The following is a 22,740-nucleotide window of genomic DNA, read 5'->3' as shown; positions in this document are numbered from 1 at the left end:
CCATACAGGATATCAAGGATTGAATGCAGGCCAACTGCACATAAGACACATGCCTTAACATTATATTATCTCTACAGACTCTGATTTTTTGGCAAAGAGAGGGAACCACACATGGCAGTGCTCAAAGGTTACTCCTGGCTCTTCTCTCAGGGGTCATTCCTGTTGATGCTCAGGGGATCATATGGGATGCTAGAGATCGAACCTAGGTCAACCATGTGCAAGGCAAATGCCCTATCAGCTGTTTTATCACTCTGGCTCTACAGTCTCTGATTTTTTTTTTTTAATCAAAAACACTCACAGTGCTGCTTTGTCCTGTAGTGTGGGCCTGATGTTTCAATGCTTGGGTCTGAGGTTTCGGTGCTTGAGATCCAGGGATGCTGGGACACTAGAACTACACTCAGTGGTTGTTGGGTGACCCTGTGGAGACAAGGGTTACCTTTGGAACTGTGCATAAACTCCACCACTTTGAGTCTATTCCAAGTTCCTGTGGACAAATCATTTCTGTTGGTTTTGATGGACCCCACCTGACTATGCTCAGGGCTTATTTCTGGTCTTATACTCAGAGATCACTACTGGTCGGCTCAGGAAACAGATCAGTGCTGGAGCTCTAACCTGTGTTGGCTACATGCAAGGCAAATGCCTTAGTTGCTGTCCTATCGCTCCGCTCCTTCTGGCATGTCTTCAGTTGTAGTGCACTTAAAGGATTGCACCCCTTACCTGTGCAGTTCACACAAATATGGCCGCACATCACTTGCAGTACTGCTGATTATGTCACTGTAATCTAAACTGCCAGGCACCAAGGATTGTGCCTGATGCAATTTAGAATCATGCTTGGCACATGTAGGCAGCACTTGCGAGAGAGCTGGAGGCTTCATACTTGCAGGCATTCTAGCTTTAGGGTTTACTTGTACCACAGTAAATCCTATACAACATGGTTTATTGGAGTATCTGGTTTTCATCCTATCAGAATAATTCTTCTTTGCTGGTGCTTGTCACTCATGGCCTGGAAGTATCTCTGGATTGGTCTCTTCTGAATAAAACCTTTCAGTCTCAGGAAGAAGCTGGTTGTGGTTTTGGTTTCCACAACTAGACTATCTGCTTGCTGGTATCTTTTGCTAGTGAGTGAAAAGCTTGCGGTGGAATTTTCCTGAACCTGTTTTATTCTCTTCAATTTTGTGTGGATTAGTTCCTGTGTCAGGGTTTGCTTCCAGACCAGAACTCCCCAATCCCTTGAGACTGGGGTATGAGGCTTCCACTTCAATGGTTCTATAAGGCACTGAGCCAACAACTTCTGTGGGTTCCCATGGACCACTGTGGTTCTCATCTCTAGCCTGAGATCCAGCAGAGCTGCTGTCATGTCATGCCCCCTTGTGTGATCTATGCCATCTGGCCAGGTCATACAGTCCCTGTATCCATCAGGACATGGAATACCCTTCATGTTTGTAGTGTCAATTAGCACTGTTCTCCTTCGTTCTATTTCTGAATTGCTCATCTCTAGGGAACCCACTTTCAATATTTTATTAATGTCCAATGCTTGACATTTTGAGCAAAATGTTTATTTAGTTGGTGTTCCATAAAAGTGATGATCCATCTTTGTAGTTTCATTTGCCTTTTTTTTTTTTATTACATTTTTAAATAGCATTGTTGAGTTCACTGACACACAGGGAAAAATATAAAGATGCTTTATAGCAAAGCAAAATTGCAGAGCTGGTCAATTTGAAGTCCTTGCAAATTAGAGAAAGTGAAAGGCTACATCTCAGCATTTTCCTGCTCTTGGATTTGGGGAGAGAGAATGAGAATTGGCTTCCTTGGGGGCATAACAGAAGGCATAGATCTTCTTGGATGAATGGAATTTCCTTGTAGGTCTGAGATGCTCTTTGCTTTAGGCCAATATTCAGTCCACTTGTTCAGGACATAGACCAGTGTCCTTTTTTTTTTTTGGTTTTTGGGCCACACCCATTTGACGCTCAGAAGTCTGGCTATGCACTCAGAAATCGCCCCTGGCTTGGGGGGACCATATGGGACGCCGGGGGATCAAACCGTGGTTCATCCTACGCTAGCGCTTGCAAGGCAGACACCTTACCTCTAGTGCCACCTTCCTGGCCCCAGACCAGTGTCCTTTACTCTGGAAGAGGACAGGCAGTTTTGAGCTCCCAGCAGAGCCACTCAGGGAACCAGAATTCTATGCAGTCTCTTTGGTGACCTTTAAGTTGCTAGTAACACCTGACCATGCTCAGGTTTTACTTCTGATTCTGCACACAGGGTCACTCATGGTGGCTCAGGGAACCTAGGTCACCCGTGTCCAAGGAAAGCACCTTCCACTGTTCTATAGATGTAGCCCTAGCCTTGGCATTTTATGCCACTAGGCAGAAACTTAGCTTTGAGATAATATGAGCAGACAACTCAAGACAGCACAAAGGAATGGAAATGTTTGGACAAGATAATTGCAAATTAGGGGGACATACTCCACTAAATGAGGCCATCCATTCAACTTTTTCTGGCTATTCCAGAAAACTGGGTCTGGGGTGTCTGGAGATTTTGACATTTCTTCTTCTTCCTTCCTTTCTTTTTTTGTTTGTTTTTGGGTCACACTCAGCAGTGCTCAGGGGCTACTCCTGGCTCTACACTCAGAAATCGCTCCTGGCAGGAGCATATGGGATGCTGGGATTCGAATCACCGTCCTTCTGCATGCAAGGCAAATGCCCTACTTCCATGCTATCTCTTCGCTCCCCCTTTTTTTGGGGGGGCACACTTGGCAGTGCTCAGGAGTTACTCCTGGCTCTGCATTCAGAAATCATTCCTGGCAGGTTTGGGGGATCATAAACAATGCCGGGAATCAAACCCGGTTCTGTTCCGAGTCAGCTGCATGCAAGGCAAACACCCTACTGCTGTGCTATCTCTCCAACCCAGCTTTCAGCATTTCAAGAGCAGCTAAACATCTTAATTTTCACATGTGCTCTCTAAATTTCAAATGTTGGCATTTATTTTAATGAATTTTAAACACAGTGATGGTTAAATTAAATATGTCTCTGGGCCACCACTTTTGATTTAAGGGACACAATACCTTAAATGAATATTCCAGTGAAGTAGAACCAAACTTACTTTTGTCAGATAAAGGTAAGTGAAAATTAGAGTCTGTAATATTTGCTGACGCCATTCTGGGGCAGACTCAAGCCATAAATGTTATAGGGATAAATGGCTTAGAGGCTGGCCAGTAGCCAGAAGCTCGGCGTTTGCAATGGTGTGTCATTTGTCACCTAGACACTCTGGATGAATGAATGGCCAGTGCAGAGCTGTAACTCAAAAGTCCATACTCTACTGTTGCTTGTAGGGTGATCGTCCTATCAGAATGCTGTGGCCTCACAGAGGTACTAGCTCTTGGTACCCTTTCAGTCCTTCAGAAGCAAACCAAATTTAAATGGTTTCCAAAATGCTAAGCCTCGGGGTTAGAGCCATAGTACAGTGGGTAGGGGAGCTTGCCATGTAGGCGGCCTACCTAAGTTCAATCTCTGGCATTCCTGAACTTCACCAAGAGTAATTCCTAAGTTCAGAGCCAGGAGTAAAGCCCTGAGCACTGGTGGGCATGACCTAGAACCCCGTTTTCCAAAGCAGATGCTAAACTTGAACTTGCTGACAGTGAGTATTTAGACAGTTTACTTTTTTTTTTTTAAATAACATTCCATTCTTTTCTATTTTTTACTTTTTTTGGTTTTCGGGTCACACACAGCAGCACTCAGGGGTTACTCCTGGCCATGAGCTCAGAAATCACTCCTGGCAGGCTCGGGGGACCATATGGGATGCTGGGACTCGAACCACCATCCTTCTGCATGCAAGGCAAACATCTTACCACCATGCTATCTCTCCAGCCCCATAACATTCCATTCTTACTTTTTAAAGAGTGGAAGTACATTCTGTTGGGATTGCATTTCAGTGTTAAAGTGTCTTCTGTTTAACCAGGGAGGAAAAGCTTGGTATGATAATGTATAGATATGGTGATCTTTTTCACTGTACACTTGTAACATGAATCTAAACTTGGGGAGATTCCGAGCTAGAGAGACAGTATAGTGGGTACGACATGTGCCTTGCTTATTGCCAACTCTAGTTCAATCCTCAACATTGCAGATGTGGTCCCCTGAGTCCTGCCAACAGTGACCTGAGTGCAGAGACAAGAGTGTAGCAGTGTAACTTAAAGGGTTGAAGTGATAACACAGTGATAGCATGCAGGTGGCCTAGGTTCAATCACCAACATCTCATACGGTCTCCTAAACACCATCAGGAGTAATTTCTGAGTGCAAAGCAAGGAATAACCTTGAGCACTGCCAGGTGTGCCCTCCCCCCCTCCAAGAAATGCCATTTAAACAAAATTTGGAGTTTCCTATAAAAGGCCAGTAGTATATGGATTGGACTTTGGTTCTGTTTGCTATTGGTATGGGTCTTTATCAGTAACCCTCAGCAGGTTCTAGATTAATTGAATTAGATTAATCTAGTTGTAATATTCAGTTATTCCACAGCTTATGCTTCATTTTCCAAAAAGCTACCTCTTTTTACCAATTGATTATAATCATTTACTATTTATTTATTTATTTTGTTTTTTGGGTCACACCTGGCAGTGCTCAGGGCTCAGTGCTCAGAAATCATCCCTGTCAGGCTCGGGGGACCATTTGGGATGCCGGGATTTGAACAACCGTCCTTTTGCATGTAAGGCAAACGCCTTACCTCCATGCTATCTCTCCAGCCCCATTTACTATTTCTTTCCTTCTTGTTTTTGTGATGAGAAGCTACCCTGTTTGCAGGATGGTTTAATATGGACCATTCAATGTCTGTGTTGTTTGTATTAGTTGGGACATAGGCTGATTATTATGAGGAAATAGTCTGCCTTGGATTCATTAACATATATATTTAGGGTGGATTGGGCCATTCCCTGCAGTGCTCAGGGCTGACTCCTGGCTCTGTGCTCACGGGTCACACTTGGTTGTTCTCTGAGAACCATTTGCAGTGCCAAGGAGAGAACTGGGATTAGGCTCATGCAAGGCAAGCACCCAAACCTCTGTACTTTTTCTCTGACTCCTCATTACCGTGTTTTTATGAGAAATATGAAATCACCTATGATTCTCTCTGTTTTATTATGAAAGGTACAACTATTAAATATTAAAATACTGTTCTCTTTTGGGTGTGGATTGGATTACACTTGGGTTGCTCAGGGGTCACTTCTGACAGAGCCTAGAATTCCAACTGGGGTAGGCTGCCCACAAGGTTAGTGCCTTAACCTGTTATCTCTCTGACCTTTATATCCTAAACTTTAAGATCACAACAAAATACAAGTATTTACTCCACCAAATGACTAAGGTTAAGAGTCTTGGGAATCATTATTTTGGTGAGCACAGGGAACAACTGAATCTGGGTGTATGCATTAGTTGACCATTTAGAAAACCTGCTTGCCATTATATTCCCCAAATTTAAAACAGGCATGCCCTGTGACCCAGCCACTTACACCTGAGGACGCATATGCCAAAGGTGCCCCGCAAGAATGTCAGACAAACCTTTTTGGCAAGAGTTACAACAGGAAACAACCCAGGTGTCATCAACAAATTGGTTCCGAGTCATAGCTGAATTCTGACTCTGTCATACAATGGGATACTATATGGCAACAAAAGTGAATCAAACTATAGCTTCTCTTAGCTCCTTAGCTGAATCACATAAGCATAATATTGAGCCGAAGGAGTCAGTATTTCCACCCCCTGCCAACCAAAGAGTTACCCTCTCCATGACTTTATTTCTAGAAACACAGGCACAATAATTCAGACAAACTCAGCAGGATGGGGTTGCCCTGGAAGTGATCAGTGATTGGATGGCTGAGCTCTCATTGAGGTTAGCCATTTTCTCCCTTCCTCCTTTCTTCCATCCTGGCACCCCATATGGTCCCCTGGGGTCCACCTGGAGTGATCTCTGAATGCAGAGCCAGGAATAAGTTCTTTTTTTTTTTTTTTTGGTTTTTGGGCCACACCTGGCGGTGCTCAGGGGTTACTCCTGGCTGTCTGCTCAGAAATAGCTCCTGGCAGGCACGGGGGACCATATGGGACACCGGGATTCGAACCAACCACCTTAGGTCCTGGATCGGCTGCTTGCAAGGCAAACACCGCTGTGCTATCTCTCCGAGCCCAGGAATAAGTTCTTATGGAGTTAGAGAGGATAGAAGTTATAGTATTTTTCTTGCATCGGCTCTGAGGGCTGCCATCCTGGCTTGAATCTCCAGTACCACGTTTGGTCCCCTGAGCACCCTCAGGTGTTACTCCAAAGACATGAATAGAATATCTCCTGAGCATGTATAGGTATGGCTTAAGAAACAAACCAAAACCAAAAATTTTTAAAAGGTACTTTTGTGAAGGTATGCTTTAATGAAAATTAAAAACGTGGAAAGCAATTTGATGCTTGGTGCTAAAGCAATAACAGGTTATTACAGAACTGTCATAAACTGTGTAACTGATGGTTGATGCTAAAACTCATAATTTATAACTCCAACATCAACTGAATGGCTTGTAATTACTATTCCCCTTAAAAAGTAAGCTTGATTCAGGTCATCCTAGGTGGTCCCCTGAGCCCACCAGGAGTAAAACTTGAGAACCATCAGGTGTGTCTCCCAAAACAGAACAAACAAACAAAAAAACTAGCTCTGATTGTCCTTTTTATTTTGTCTACCTACTATGTTTATCTGTTTACTACTAATTGATAGGACACTACCATTACTAACTGGTAGTGTTCAGGAACTATTTCTAGTTTTGTACTCGGGAGTGATCCCTGGTGGTGGTGTGAGACTGTATGTAGTACTTAGGCTTTGAACCAGAAATAGCATGCAGTGCAAAAGTTCCTTACCACCACCCCCCCATACTGTCTTTCTGGTCAGTCCCTTTTTTATGTGTGTATGGGGGTATACCCAACTGTATCCAGTTTCTCCTGGTACTGAGCTCAGGGACCTCTTCTGGCAATGCTCAGGGGACCACATGTGTTGTCAGGATTGAACCCAGGTGCGAGGCAAGTGCCTTACCAGCTGTACTATTTCTCCATTTCTTCTCTGGCTGTTCTTTTATTTAAAAAGAAGCTCAGCTGATCTTTTTTTTTTTTTTTTTTTTGTGGCATAGAGAAAAACAAAACAAGAAAACAGACCATACAAATGATAAAAAGCCCTTGGCCTTGGATTACAGAACTAAGAATGCCAAGGAAGTGGGGATTGAAAAAGGCAAAAGAAACAAGTGAACTGGAAGAAACAAAAGGATAATTGGCTGCAGCCGGAGCAGTGGTGGAAGCGATAGGGCGTTTGCCTTGCATGCGCTAACCTAGGACAGATGGAGGTTCGATCTCCTGATGTACCGTTTGGTCCCCCAAGCCAGGAATGATTTCTGAGTGCATAGCCAGGTGAGCGGCACCGATGTGCCCCCCCTCCCAAAAAAAAAAACAAAAAAGAAAAAGAAAGTGGATAATTGGTGGAGGAGGATTGTTGTTGGTGAGGTGAGATATCAAGACCAGGGCCCGGAGAGATAGCACAGCGGCGTTTGCCTTGCAAGCAGCCGATCCAGGACCAAAGGTGGTTGGTTCGAATCCCGGTGTCCCATATGGTCCCCAGTGCTTGCCAGGAGCTATTTCTGAGCAGACAGCCAGGAGTAACCACTGAGCACTGCCGGGTGTGGCCCCCCCCCCAAAAAAAAAGAAAGATCATAAAAGTGGGGCCAGAGAGATAGTACAATAGGTAGGGCATATGCCTTGCATGTGGCCCACCGAGGTTTGATTCTCAGTATCCCATGTTTCCCTAAGCACTACCAGGAGTAATTTCTGCATGAAGAGCCAGGAATCATCCAGAGCGTTGCTGGGTGTGGCTCCAAAACAAAGACCCCCCCACCAACTCATAAATGTCAGTGTGACCTAACCTACAATACTTAAATTAAAAATTGAAAAGAAGGGGCCCGGAGAGATAGCACAGCGGCGTTTGCCTTGCAAGCAGCCGATCCAGGACCAAAGGTGGTTGGTTCGAATCCCGGTGTCCCATATGGTCCCCCGAGCCTGCCAGGAGCTATTTCTGAGCAGACAGCCAGGAGTAACCCCTGAGCACCGCCGGGTATGCCCCCCCCCAAAAAAAAATTGAAAAGAAGTACAGTTAGCAATGAATCTAGTAGCCTCAAATGGAAATATCAACTTGAAAGTTCCAAAGGAAGAATTTCATATGTCTGGGGCCAGAGCGGTGGTGCAGCGGTGGAGCGTTTGCTTTGCAAACGGCTAACCTAGAACGGAAAGAGAGGTTCGATCTCCCGGAGTTTCATATGGTCCACCAAGCCAGGAGCGATTTCTGAATGTATAGCCTGGAGTAACTCCTGAGCGTCAATGGGTGTGGCTCCAAAACAAAAACAAACAACAAAAAAGATAACACATGCAACTCTTGGAATATAACCAATACCCTTGAAACATTCAATGCATTTGCTGGGGTCTGGGCGGAGGAAGGCTGAGGTGCTGGAGAGCAAACTCTGGGCCTCATACTGGCCTGACTCAGGCTCTGCCCTTGGGAGCCACATCCCTGGCCCCGCATGGTTGAAAAACCTAGCAGATGACTGAGCCAGGCAGGTGTTCACGATCTACTTCTTTCTAGCTGCTTGTGACAGTGAGTGATGACCAGCTAGTGTTTGGTGCTTTACAAGGTCCAGGGTGCCACTCCGCCAGGAGGCTGCCACCCCTCAGGGCCCTGTCAACGTAGCTTTTAATCCGACTGTCTGATCTGATTTTCTTGGATGAAGTGGAAGAGTAAGAATACTCACCCTTGCCTGGGGACAAAACTCTCTAGCAAGACAGTTCGAGATGCCCTTTCTTGTTTGCAAAAGAGCACATGGTTGGGCTGGAGAGATAGCACAGCGTTAGGGCTTTTGTCTTGCAAGCAGCACATTCAGGATGGATGGTGGTTCGAATCCGGCATTACATATGATCCCCTGTAATTGCCAGGAGCGATTTCTGAGCGCAGAACCAGGAACAACCCCTGAGCGCTGCCGGGTGTGACCCAAAAACAAAACAAACAAACAAACAAACAAACAAACAAGAAAAGAGCACATGGTTGTCAGCTTTCAAGAAGGGCCGGGCCAGGGTTGAAGACCAACCTGGGTAGAGAAGTTCTCCCGGGGCAGGAATTTGTGGGTTCCACATGCAAGTCCTTGCCCCCCACCAGGCGGCAGTGTTGTTGAGGTTTGCCAAAGCTAGGGAACTGCTCACACGTGCCTGTGGTAGGGGAACACAAGGCAAGATGGTGGTGTTGTATGGCCTTTGCTGTGAGTTGTGTTTATGGTTGTGGGAGGGATGTAAAGATGACCATGAAGGTTTGTTCTAAATCTGGTCAGGCTGTATAAGAACATTAAACCTTACCCTAGCAGGGGTCTCAAACTCAATTTACTTGGGGGCTGCAGGAGGCAAAGTCGGGGTGATCCTTGAGTGCAAAGTCAGTAGTAAGCTTTGAACATTGGGGGTGTGTGACCCAAACGACTAAAACAAAACAAAACAAAAAAAGATTCCTCTAGGGCAGGGCCACAAAATGTACGGAGGGCCGTTTGCGGCCCACGGACCGCAAATTTGAGACCCCTGCGAGAGAGTGGGGGCTTTAATAAGAGTTCTTCCTATCTGAAGTTCTCCCTGCACTATTCACTTTAATCATAGCTTCATCTCTCAGTCAATAAATATTTATTGATTACCTATTATGTGCCTTACTATTCTTTGGCTGCCACAGGGGGCAAAGCAGTAAAAACATGGGTGCTTAAGTCCCTGCTAACTTACTACCAAGAGAAAGAAGGTGACCAGATGATGAAAGCCCTCTTAAACTAATGGGTGGGTGTAAAACAAAAATAAAAATATAGTCCATGAGTTGAGTGAGACCACCCCAGGAACTATGTTTATAACCCCTTAGACCGACAGGTCTGATGAAGGAGGGTAGTGGAAGAGAAATTATACACCAAGCAGTCAGAAAAGATATTCATGGAGTCAGCTCACTTTATTCCTCATGGCCTTCCTCTGCCCTATGCTGCCTCTCTTCCATGGACTTTTTTTTTGGGGGGGGGGCCACACCCGGCAGCGCTCAGGGGTTACTCCTGGCTCTGTGCTCAGAAATCGTTCCTGGCAGGCACGGGGGACCATACGGGATGCCAGGATTCGAATCACTCTCTGTCCTGTATCGGCTGCGTGCAAGGTAAAACGCCTTACCACTATTATGGCTCTGGCCCCCTCCATGGGCTTTCTTTTTGTTCCCACCCAAAGCCAGTACTCTTTATTATGCAGAACCCCACCCACAGGGGTAGGGGAAGGCCCTGTAATCCAGGTGGACTGTTATATACCAAAAAAAGAGGTTAGGGAAACAGGAAGTTGGGGGAAAGGTTACAGGTGGGTTTCCTCCTCTCCTGATGGTCTTTGCAGTGCAGTAACTTTATGCATCAATAGCCTAGACTTTAACCCCACTGTGACCACATTGCCTAAACTGTAACAAAAAGTAATAAAGGGGTGTGGGAATGTAGAACTGGAGATGAAGCTGTCACATTATAAAAGGCCTCTGAGTCTATTGAACATGATGTATTTGGGCTATGATTGAAAGTATCAAACATAAGATAATGAGAAACCAAAGGGGACCTTTGATATGCTCCTTGCTCTCCTGTCACACTTCACTGCTGGCTTCACTAATTCCCGCCCCCCCCCCCCCCCGTGTGTGTGTGTGTGTGTGTGTGTGTGTGTGTGTGTGTGAGAGAGAGAGAGAGAGAGAGAGAGAGAGAGAGAGAGAGAGAGAGAGAGAGAGAGAGAGAGAGAGAGAGAGAGAGAGAGAGAGCGCCATATCTGAATTGAGATGCCAGGAACTGACTGGGTCATCTGCGTGCAATTCAGTTCCCTTCCCATTGGACTCTAATCACTTTCCTCTCCTCCATAGTGACCAGCTGAACCAAGGGTTCCCTGCACTAAAAATCATTATTAATGAACAAAAACGAGCCCTTACTTGGATTCTTTTGCTTTCCTTAATGTACTAGGCTCTCTCCTGATTTTTTTTTTTTTTTTTTGGCAGGGAAGGGATGAGGGGTTTGGGTCACACTTGGCAGTGCACAGGGGCTAGTCCTGCTTCTGTGCTCAGGCATGGTCCTGGGAGACCTTGGTTTTGTCCTAAACACTCTTGGAAATGACTTGCAACACTTCTTAAAGCACCAGTAGATCTAGCCCATACTCCCCCCGCCCCCCCCCCAAAAAGAAAATAAACAAGTAGATTTGAAATAAAAAGTAAAAAGAGCATCAAGGGAGTTACAAGCCTGAAAGTGAGAGGGTGAGAATGTTGGATTGAAAAACTGGAGGATGGGGCTGGAGGGATAGCATGGAGGTAGGGCATGTGCCTTGCATGCAGAAGGACTGTGGTTCGAATCCCGGCATTTCATATGGTCCCTGAGCCTGCCAGGAGCGATTTCTGTGCATAGAGCCAGGAGTAATCCCTGAATGCTGCCGGGTATGACCGAAAAACCAAAAAAAAAAGAAAAGAAAAGAAAAGAAAAGAAAAGAAAAACTGGAGGAAGGGCCTAAGAACAGAATTTAGGGGTGAAGTACCTGCTTTGTATTTAGCTGAGCAGGCTCTTCAACACTGCTGGCTGTAGTCCTGGAGGTCTGCAATACCACATTCTTGGCCTGGCTGGCCATGACCCAAGGGTGCCCTGAGCATTGCTTGGGAGTTGCCCCCAAATTAAAAAAAAAATTAGAGCTGGCAGAAGTGAGGTCAGAGCAGGGTGCTCCTGACAGTATTTCCAAATCTTTAGTTGTGAATTAGTTCTCACCCTTCCCCTTCCAAGTCAAACCTTAGTCTCTCTTCTCACTGTCACAGATCAGCTCACCTCTAGGTCTTCTCTGCTAAGCTTTCCATGGCAACAGCCCTTGCTGGGCACAACAGGCTTCATGGAATGATCACTTATACGACACTTGGCACCTTTCTTAAATTCTATGAGTGTAAAATAAATTCCCAGAGTGTCAGCTTTCTCTGCTCTAAAATGGGGATTATAATATTACCATCCATCGGGTTTTTTTCAGGATTAAAAAGCATTCTAGGGTCTTGCTCAAGCACTGAACTGTTTCTTTTTGTCCTCCAAACTATCATTTAGCTTCCTGATATCTTTTTTTTTTTTTTTTTCTTCAGAAGCACACTGAATTTGTTACATTGGACAATTGGCATCTTGGTTGGACCAGTCTGGCTTGTGCTTTGGTGCATGCTTATCTGCTTCCCTTCTAGTCCCCACACCTTATTATTATTTTTTTTTTTTGCGGGGGAGGTCACACTCTGTGATACTCAGAGGTTACTCCTATCTCTGCACTCAGGAATCACTTTCAATATTCTGGATTCCATAGGGGGTTCTGGGGATCAAACCCAGTTCAGCTGTGTGTAAGGCAAGCACCTTACCACTGTATTATTTCTCTGGCCCTGCACATTTCTTTTTTACTTTGATTTTTTTATTTTGACTTTTTTTTTTTTTTTTAATTTTTTTTGGTTACACCAGGAGGCCCTCAGGGGTTACTCCTGGTTCTGCACTCAGAAATTGCTCCTTGCATCTCGGGAGACCATATGTGATAGCAAGATTCGAATCCCCATCTGTCCTGGGTCAGCAGCGTGTAAGGCAAACATTCTATTGCTGTGCTATCTCTCCGGCCCCTATTTTGATTTTTGGGCCAGTACTTAGGAATTACTCCTGGCTCTGTGTTCAGAAATTACTTCTGGCAGGCCCAGGATGCTGGGGATCAAATCAGGTTGGCTGAGTGCAAAGCAAAGCAAGCACCTTACTCATGTTTTATCTTTCTGATCCTGCACATTCCTTTTATTAAAGTTTTTGGGTGATGTGCTCAGGGGTTTCTCCCAACTCAGTGCTCTAGGGTTTATGAGGTGCTGAAAATCCAATCTAGGTTTCTCAGATGCAAATCATGTAGTCAGCCCTCTGTGCTGTCTCTCCCACCCATTATAGCTGTCTCATCTAGAGAGCATTTTTACTCTCCTTCAACTCAAGATCAAAGCCAACTGAACTTTTTCAAGTTCATCAAAATGCATTACTAAATAAAAAGTCAATTCATATGTCAAATAGCTTTAAAATTCTTCAGTAGTGTTTCAATTAGTACTTCAACTGTTTCAAAGGCTTAGAATATCTTAACCATCATAATGACTCACGATATTATTTTACTTTATTTTAGGTATTTTGTGCCTCATCCGTTGATGCTCAGACTTCCTTCTTGGCACTGAGCCTGGGATTCACTCCTAGAGGGCTTAAGGGACCATATGGGGTGCCAGGGATTGAACCTGGGTTGGCCACATGCAAGGCAAATGCCAGCAAATGCCCTATTCACTATACTAGATAGCTTTAGCCTCTTAAGACTGTTTTTTATTCTTTGTTTTTGGACCACATCCGGTGGTGCTCTGAGGTTACTCCTGGCTATGCATTCAGAAATTGCTCCTGGCTCGGGGGACCATATTGGGCACCAGGGATAGAACCAGGTCCGTCTGGATCTGCCGCGTGTTTTTTTTTGTTTGTTTGTTTGTTTTTGTTTTCGGGCCACACCCTGTGACGCTCAGGGGTTACTCCTGGCTATGTGCTCAGAAGTTGCTCCTGGCTTCTTGGGGGACCATATGGGACGCCGGGGGATCGAACCGCAGTCCGTCCTAGGCTAGCGCAGGCAAGGCAGGCACCTTACCTCCAGCGCCACCGCCCGGCCCCCGCGTGTTTTTTTGTTTGTTTGTTTGTTTTGTTTTGTTTTTGGGCCACACCTGTCAGTGCTCAGTGGTTCCTCCTGGCTGTCTGCTCAGAAATAGCTCCTGGCAGGCACGGGGGACCATATGGGACACCGGGATTCGAACCAATCACCTTGGGTCCTGAATCGGCTGTTTGCAAGGCAAACACCGCTGTGCTATCTCTCCGGCCCGTCTCTGGTCATCTCAATGAGATTTTAATTTAAAAAATATATAAAGGGGGGGGCTGGAGAGATAGCATGGAGGTAGGATGTTTGCCTTGCATTAATAAGAATGGTGGTTTGAATCCTGGCATCCCATATGGTCTCATGAGCCTGCCAGGAGCGATTTCTGAGCGTAGAGCCAGGAGTAACCCCTGAGCTCTGCCGGGTGTGACTCAACCCCCCCCCTATATATATATATATATATATATCTGGAATATATATATATATCTGGAACAATTGTATAGTGGGTAGGACTCTCGCCCCCCCCCCCCAATATATATAGGGCTGGAACAATAGTATAGTGGGTAGGACTCTCGCCTTGCAAACCTGGGTTTAATTCCCGCAGAATCTCATATATCCCTTGTACCTGACTGGAGTGATCCTTGAGTGCAGAGCCAGGAATAAGCCCTGAGAGCTGCTGATTATGCCTCATATATGTGTGTGTCATATTTACTTACTTATTTATTTTATGGGCCACACCCTGGCAATGCTCAGGATTTAATCCTGGCTCTACACTCAGGAATCATTCTTGGCAGTGCTTGGGGAACCATATGGTTCCTGGGATAGAACCTGGGTCAACGGTATGCAAGGCAAGGACATTCCTGATATACTACTATCTCTCTGTGAAAGTTTTTTAATTTTTGGACACACCCAATAGCACTCAGGAGTTACTTCTGGCTCTGCTCTCAGAAACTAATGTTGGTAAGCTCAGGGACCACATGGGATGATGGGGATCGAACCTGGGTCAGCTGCAAGCAAGGCAAGCGCCTTCCCCCCTGTGCTATTGCTTGGCTCCCATCTGATGACTTTTTGTTTGTTTGTTTGTTTGTTTTTGTTTTGGGGCCATACCCATTGATACTCAGGGGTTACTTCTGCCTATGTGCTCAGAAATTTCTCCTGGCTTGGGGGGACCATATGGGACGCCAGGGTATCAAATTGCAGTCTGTCCTATGCTAGCACTTGCAAGGCAGATGCCTTACCTCTAGTGTCACTGCTCTGGCCCCCTGATGACTTTTTACTAAACACATATTTCAAGGTTCCTTCATCCAAGGAGCTCCAAGACCACTTAGAGAGAGGCAAATATGCCAATATTTTATATCTGACTTCTTTGCTCCTATGGACTGAGTCTTTAAGTACAACATGGTATATAAAAACAATCCTGTTTCCCCAGAGTACAGAGACCAGAAGGGCTGAAGGAAAAAATTGAGTGGGGAAAAGGATGATGGGAAGTGATGGGTTTTGGGGTGGAGTAGGGTAGAGTAGGATAAGAGAGTGTAAATGACTTTATATCTGTGGTGTTGAAAAGTGGTATAGCTATATATCCAGACCACAAAAACAACACTAGAGACAAGAAATTCAAACTACAAAAAAAAAAAAAACAAAAAACCGGGGCCGGGCGGTGGCGCTGGAGGTAAGGTGCCTGCCTTGCCTGCGCTAGCCTAGGACGGACCGCGGTTCGATCCCCCGGCGTCCCATATGGTCCCCCAAGAAGCCAGGAGCAACTTCTGAGCGCATAGCCAGGAGTAACCCCTGAGCGTCACAGGGTGTGACCCAAAAACCCAAAAAAAAAAAACCAAAAAAAAAAAAAAACAAAAACAAAACCAAAAAACAAACCCAAAATCTTAAAATTGTGCCTAGGAGCTGAAGCAATTGCATAAAGGGCAGGACATTTTCCAACCCAGATTCAAGCCATTCCATATGGCTCCCTAGCCTGCCAGGAGTGACTTCTGAGTGTAGCCCTGAGCGCTTCTGATTTTGTTCTAAAACCAATAACCAAACAAAACCAAAAATGTGCCTGTCACTGGCAAATTGGGAGGGTGGAGGGAACTTGGGGACACTGGTGGAAGGAAGCTGACACTGGGGGTAGGATTAGTGTTGGAACATGTATGCCTGACACTCAACTATGAGTAACTTTGTAAATCACGTACTTTAATAAGATTAAAAAAAAATAAACTGTCCAATATAACAAATGTAAAATCTCTAAAACTACAAACAAACAAATCAGCCCTGCCAGGGGATAGCTGATGAGGGCTGGGAAAGTCACAAATCAAATACAGGCTAATAATAGGATCTGTCACTTACCTGTAGTTAGAATATGCCAGACACATTCTAACCACATTCTAACTACACAGTTCCATAGTAACAGAAATGAATGCAACCACTAGCCAGTCATTGTGAGGGGGGGGGGAGGGGGGGGACGGACGGACTCTTTACAGACAGAACTATGGCATAAAGAGACTATGAAACTTACCTTCTTAGTCTGGGTAGTCCACTCCACTGCTCCCAAGCTGAATGCTATGCAACATAAATATACAAATAAGCATTGTGATTAATCTCCGTCATAAGCAAGGAGGAAATAGATGGTGCTATTAAGAGACTAAACTAGAGGGGCTGCAGTGATAGCACAGTGGTAGGGCATTTGCCTTGCACGTGGCTGATCTGGGAAGGGAGTTGATCCCCGGTATCCCATATGGTCCCTTAGCCTTGCCAGGCGGCCTAGTATGGCCTCCAAACCAATAAATAAACAACTAAACAAACTAGGGGTAGTGGGGACACCTATTTTGTTTTGGGTGATACCTAAAGGTACCTTGGATGTTTTTTAGTGCAAGAAACAGTCTGGGAAGATGTCATGGGAGAGGCTTATTCGGAGGAGGAAGACAGAGAAAGAATAGCTTTGTGGGTGGGGAAGGAGGAAAAGGATTCAGAATTAAGTATTAAGAATAAATTTAAGGGGCCGGGTAGGTGGCGCTGGAGGTAAGGTGTCTGCCTTGCAAGCGCTAGCCAAGGAAGGACCTCGGTTCGATCCCCCGGCGTCCCATATGGTCCCCCCAAGCCAGGGGCGATTTCTGAGCACATAGCCAGGAGTAACCCCTGAGCATCAAACGGGTGTGGCCCAAAAAACCAAAAAAAAAAAAAAAAAAAAAAAAAAGAATAAATTTAAGTGCTTTGCATGATACACATTCAATAACAATATAGCAAAGCAGTGTCTAAAATCAAAACAAGGGAGGAGGGAGAGAGAGAGAATGTGTGCCAAGTGGCGGGAAGGGAAACTGGGATCATTGGTGGTGGAAATATGTACTGGTGAAGGGTGTTGTACATTGTATGACTGATGGGGAGGAGGGAGACTTGGGACATCGGTGATGGGAATGTTGCACTGGTGATGGGTGGTGTTAAAAAAAAAAGAGAGAAAAAAAAGATCATTTGTCAGGGGACTTGAAAAAAAAATAAAAAAAAATAAAATGTTATGCAAAAAAAAAAAAAGAAAAAAGATAAAGGAGAGAAAAATAAAGGAAAGGAAAGGAAAAAAAAAACATTGTATGACTGAAACTCAATCATGAGCAACTTTGTCACTCTATATCATGTTGACTCAATTCAAGAATTTATTTATTAAAAAAAAAGAAAGAATTTAATCGGGGCATGGAAAGGGGGTATTAACATATAAGAATTCGTTTGATTGTAAGGACCAAGCATGGTATTTGGAACTTAGCAAAGAAAAAAGCTCAGGATGTTACATGGTGGTGTTACGATCTCACTTCCACTTTTCTGTTTGGCAGAAGGAAAAAATGACAGTGCTAGATATGATCCCAATAGCTTGGCAAACCCAGGAAGGGGAACACCACATTTGCCAAAGAGCCAGGACTCACTCTGATTGGCTGAGCTTGTATTACAATCCTCCCAAGCCACCTAGAAACTGGTGGAGCTGAGAGATGGGCTCAGTGACCAGATCTGGATCATGCACTTTACTCTGGAGACAGAATTTAGGTTGGCTTTGCCTGAAATATAAACTCTGAGAAAGGGTAAACTGTTCCAGGTAGGTAGATTCCCTGAACTGCTGTTAAGAGGAAGAACAAGGTCTGAAGAGTGACAGTATGAGATTTTGCTGAAAAGGTTAGCTGAGGGTGAATCTTTATTTAATTATTTATTTAGTTTTTTTTTTGTTTGTTTTGTTTTTTTTTGGTATGGAGGCACACCCAGTGATGCCCAGGGGTTATTTCTGGCTCTGCACTAGGACTCACTCCTGACAGTGCTTGAGGGACCATACTGGTTCCATACTGGGCCCAATGCATGTAAGGCAAATGCCCTATCCCTGTGCTATCTTTCTGACCTGTGGGGGCAGAGGGGATGAATCTTTTTTCATATCTGACAGAGTCTGGGGGAACATATGGAGTGCCAGTGATTGAACCTGGAGACCAAAATGCAATAAATGCACCTTACCTGCACCTTACCTGCAGTACTATCTCTCTAGCTTGTGTGTATGTATGTGTGTGTGTGTGTATGTATGTATGTGTGTGTGTGTGTATGTGTGTGTGTGTGTGTGTGTGTGTCTGGAATGGGAACTTGGTCACACTTAGTGGAGCAAGGATACTTGTATCCCACATTCATGAAGGCTGTTCAATGCTAATTTACTGCTAATTTGTTCACATTTCTCCAGTCTCAACTCTAAACCTTCCACCAACCTGGCCTTGTATGTGAAACACTGTCCCTTGTTAACATTGCCATCATTTTTACCTTTTATCAACTCCAAAGCAATGTTTCTCTTTGAGAGGAAGCTAAGGTTAGAATTAGTCATCTTCAACAGATGCCTTTTCCAATTTAGATCTGTGAATACCAACCTTGTAGTAGTGAAAATGTATTTAATTATTCATGAGCTGACAAGATAGGCTGCGTTCAATTGATTTGTTGTATATGTAATTCACAGCCTGAGTTTTAATCTAGGTGCTTGTCTGTATTGAACACTTCAGTTTAGGCTATAGGCTGTGAAAAGACCTGCTAAAGATCCTTCTAACTTGCTGATAAAGCATTCAGTAATCAGATTATGTTCCATTTTCATAATAGTCAATGGTGTCTTCAATCCTGTGGACTGGGCCATCCATTGAGCCAGTGTTGGCAGAAATAAGGAACTTTATTATGGTATAAAATTTCCATATCATTTAAGGCTTTGAAGTCAAGCCTTTATAGTAGAATGCCTATAAAACTGAGTGCCAAGGCCTGGGTTTTAGCCCAAAAGTTGTTCCTGAACTTGTTTTTTGTATTTCTTCAAGCCCAACTTTTCTAAGCCTTGGTTCCTCAAATGGGTATAGTTAGGGTGCTTTTCTGTCTTCTCATTCTAGGATAACAGAGTAGCTTCTTTTTTGTTTTGTATATTTTTTGAGGGGCCACACCCCCAAAATGATCAGGGTTATTTCTAGCTCTACCCTCAGGAATCACTCCTGGCAGTGCTCAGGGAACCATATGGGGTGCCTGTGAAGAACTTGGGTAACCTGAGTGCAAGGCAAGTATCCTACCCACTATACTATTTATTGCTCAGGCTCCTGAGTAGCTTCTTTTAACACTTGGTTATGTGACGGTGGTAGGACTCTTGAGTCTGTAAGCCTTACTTTGTTCCTATTAAAAAGGGCATACATAAAATGAGCTATGGCAATGACAGGGATCACACATGTATGTAAAGCGTATAAAAACCAACAGCTAAAAATTAGTTAGGGGCTGCAATGTTTACCTTGCATGCAGTTGAACTGGGCTCAGTTGCCAATACTGATATAGTGAGCACCTCTAGGTATGGATCAACCCTGCCTCACCAAACTAGGATCTGTTTGGAAGTAAGGTTTCAGCAAAACAACTTACTAGCAGGAACATTATTCCTTCAGTCCATTGACTTACAGAGTCAACATGACCCCACAAAACCCCAGTAAGTAGCTGTCCTCTTTCCACTCCAGGGCTAGCAACATTGGCTGGCAATGGTCTCAAATCCTGTTTTTAAAATCCTTGTCCACACCTGGCAAAGCTTAGGGCTTACTCCTGGTTCTATATTCAGGAATATAGAGGACTTGGGGGAACTATATGGGATACTGGGCATTGAACCCAGGCCCGCTGCTTACAAACACCCTACCTGCTGTACTGACACTAGTGTTCTGGTCTGCAAATCTTAACGTACAACATTGAATAAAAACAAATACTGGAGGGGCCAGAGCGGTGGCGCAAGCCATAAGGTGTCTGCCTTGCAGACCATGGGTCAATCCCCTGGCGTCCCATACAAGCCAGGAGCAATTTCTGATGCATGATTTCTGACGCATGATTTTAGGAGTAACCCCTGAGCGTCACTGGGTGTGACCCAAAACCCAAACCAAACAGACATATTGGAGAGTATGAAACAAATCTTTTTTGTTAGTTTGTATTTATTTTTAGACTACACCTGGCAGTGCTCAGGGGTTATTCTGTCTCTGAAGTCAGGAATTACTCCTAGTGGTGCTTGGGGGGGAACCATATGGGGTGTTGGAGGTAAAAACAAGGTCCACCACATGCAAGGCAAGTGCCCTATCTGCTGTACTATTTCTCTGATCCTGGAAACATAATCTTTAGTAGTTTGTGACCATGGAGTAGGTAAGTTATGCTCAATTATATAGTTATATCACTTGTCTATAAGTAAATAGGTTTGAGAATGATCACGCTTTTCTCCCAGAACTCTTTTGTACTAGAAGCATGGAATTGCAGTTCTGCATGCCGAATTACCTTGAGAAACGTGTGTGTGTGTGTGTGTGTGTGTGTGTGTGTGTGTGTGTGTAATTATCTGAAACCTTTGGAAATGATTCCTTTACTGGCTGTGTATGCGTGTCTACATGTCTGTACTGATCTGGTTGGTACTGCACAGATTGAGGATTTGAAGCATAAGCAGTATCTTTTTTGGAAGAATCCCTGTTGAAGTAGATCCAGACTCCTTTCTGATTAACCTTAGGCACTGAGTGCCCCTGAACCCGGCTAAGCTTTTGAACTGCGAAAAAGTTGGGTGCTCATTCCTTCCGGATTCTGCAACCTGGACAAACCCTCAACCCTGCCACTGGGCACCCAAGACTTCTCTGGACCTGCCGCTGGTGCCCAACACATCCAGGCCTGGCTCAATACCCAGAGCCAGCTCCTTTCCAGCGCCTCGGTGCCTACAGACTCCCCACCTCTGCTGAGCCAGAACTTCTGGGCCCTCCCGGGTCTCCCTCCATCCCTTTTATTTATTTACTCTGAATATTCCCGATGCTGAGATGAGAGTCTAGAAACAAATCTCAAAGTTGAGGCCTGGGAGAGAGACACAGTGCAGCGGGTAGGTGGACTCGGGTTCGACCTCCAGCACCCCATAGTGTGCTAAGAGTGATTAATCCCTGAATGCAAAATCAGATAGATGCAAACCCAGAGCAAGCCGGCTGTGGCCCCCCAAAACAAACAAACAAACAAACAAACAAACAAAAACCTAGTCAAAGTTTGGCCGAAGAGATAGCATGGAGGTAGGGGGTTTGTTTGTCTTGCATGCAGAAGGACGGTGGTTTGAATCCCGGCATCCCATAGGGTCCCCCCCAGAGCCTGCCAGGCGCGATTTCTGAGCGTAGAGCCAGGAGGAACCCCTAATTGAGCGCTGCCGGGTGTGACCCAAAAAACCAAAAACCAAAAAGAAAGAAGTAAAACTCTGCAGCCCCCCATTAGAAGCACAGGGGTGCAGAGAAAGTGAAGCCCGGTCCCCGGCAGCGGCTCCAGTCTCCCAAGCGGTCCGGAGGGGCCTGCCTAGCTTGCACCCCGGGACGCCCGGACTCCGGAACGCGGACGGGCCGGGCCGGGCCCACCGAGGGGCGGAGCGGCCGTGTCCGCGGCGGCGGCGGCGGCGGCGGCGGCGGCGGGAGTCGCGCTCCGGGCGGGCGGCACGCGGCGCGCTGGGCTCGGCTCGGCTCCGCTCGGCTCGGGCCGCCCCTCCTCCCCCCGCGAGCCGCCGGCCGCGGCCCAGGCTCCCCCGCTCCGCCCGCCACTCCCCGTCCGCCTTCCCCGCGCCGCCCGCCCGCCCTCCCCCGCGCCGCCCGCCCGCCCGCCTCCGCGCCCGCACCGCCGCCGCCGCCCGCCCAGGCCCACCCGGCCGCCCCCGCCGCCGTCCCCGCCGCCGGGCCTCCAGCGCGCGCCTCGCCACCATGGCCAGCCCGGCTTTCACCCCGTAAAGATGGCGCTGCGGGATCGCTGCAACCACCTTTAGACTCATGACTGTCCGAAACATCGCCTCCATCTGTAATATGGTGAGTGCCGGCCCGGCCCGAGCCCCGGCCCCAGCCCCGGCCCCGGCCCCGACACGGGGCGCGCACAGCGGCATGCACCCGGGGGTCTTGCTTGGAAGTTCCCGGGCCCGGCTGGCCGCGCTGGGCCGGGGCGCCCGGAGCCTGCTTGCTTGCTGGAGGGGGGGACCCCAGCTCCCCCTTCAGCGCACCCCGACCTGCTAGCCCGCCTAATGCCCGGGCCCCAAAGCCCCGGGGGGTTGCGGTGGCAAGGTCTGTAGGGGGGCTCGGGGGTAGGAAGGGGAGAGGCCCAGCTCGGACGTCCCGAGGGAGGGGAAAAAGGAGGGGTCCCAGCTGAGATGCACCCCCGGCACCCCATTTCCGCCGATCCCCTACCCTTGACTCCTGCTGGAGCTCAGGAGCTTTTTAATAGCACCCCCATACGGCTGGGCACCCCCCAAAACGTTCGCCCGCATTGCTCTCTCTCTCTCTCTCTCTTTGGAGTTCTCTTGCCTGGAAACTGTATTTAACATTCACTTTGCACCGGGCGGTCCAGGTTGCAATTGGGAGAAATTTGCCAAAAAGGCCTGGGAGCTCTTTAAGTGTGATTTATTTCGGGGGGGGGGGCTTAGGGAAAGTGAGATTCCCTCTGGTTTGGGATATCTGGGGGTGCATTAGATTAGGGGGGCCCGGAGTTTCTCTATCTGGGAACCGGGGTACCCCATCCCACTTCACCCCTGGTGGTGAGTGGGCACTT

General features: G+C 46.4%; 2 protein-coding genes across 2 annotated transcripts in view; both read left to right on the top strand.

Annotated features, from left to right (window-relative positions):
* The first annotated feature begins 21,558 nt into the window (after positions 1-21,558).
* The window catches only part of OCIAD2 (OCIA domain containing 2), a 945,756-nt gene continuing 944,574 nt past the window's right edge, over positions 21,559-22,740 (top strand). Inside the window, exon 1 of the mRNA XM_049790188.1 lies at positions 21,559-21,568. The gene's annotated coding sequence lies outside the window, so the exon portion shown is untranslated. The remainder of the gene's footprint in view (positions 21,569-22,740) is intronic.
* USP46 (ubiquitin specific peptidase 46) overlaps positions 21,845-22,740 on the top strand; it is a 62,179-nt gene continuing 61,283 nt past the window's right edge. Inside the window, exon 1 of the mRNA XM_049790163.1 lies at positions 21,845-22,007. Coding sequence (XP_049646120.1) covers positions 21,972-22,007 — 36 coding nt within the window. The 5' untranslated portion in view covers positions 21,845-21,971. The remainder of the gene's footprint in view (positions 22,008-22,740) is intronic.

This window comes from Suncus etruscus, chromosome 16, assembly GCF_024139225.1.
Source record: "Suncus etruscus isolate mSunEtr1 chromosome 16, mSunEtr1.pri.cur, whole genome shotgun sequence".
NCBI classification, from domain to species: Eukaryota; Metazoa; Chordata; class Mammalia; order Eulipotyphla; family Soricidae; genus Suncus; species Suncus etruscus.
Note: the sequence above shows the minus strand (reverse complement) of the source record. Positions and strands in the feature narration are given on the sequence as shown.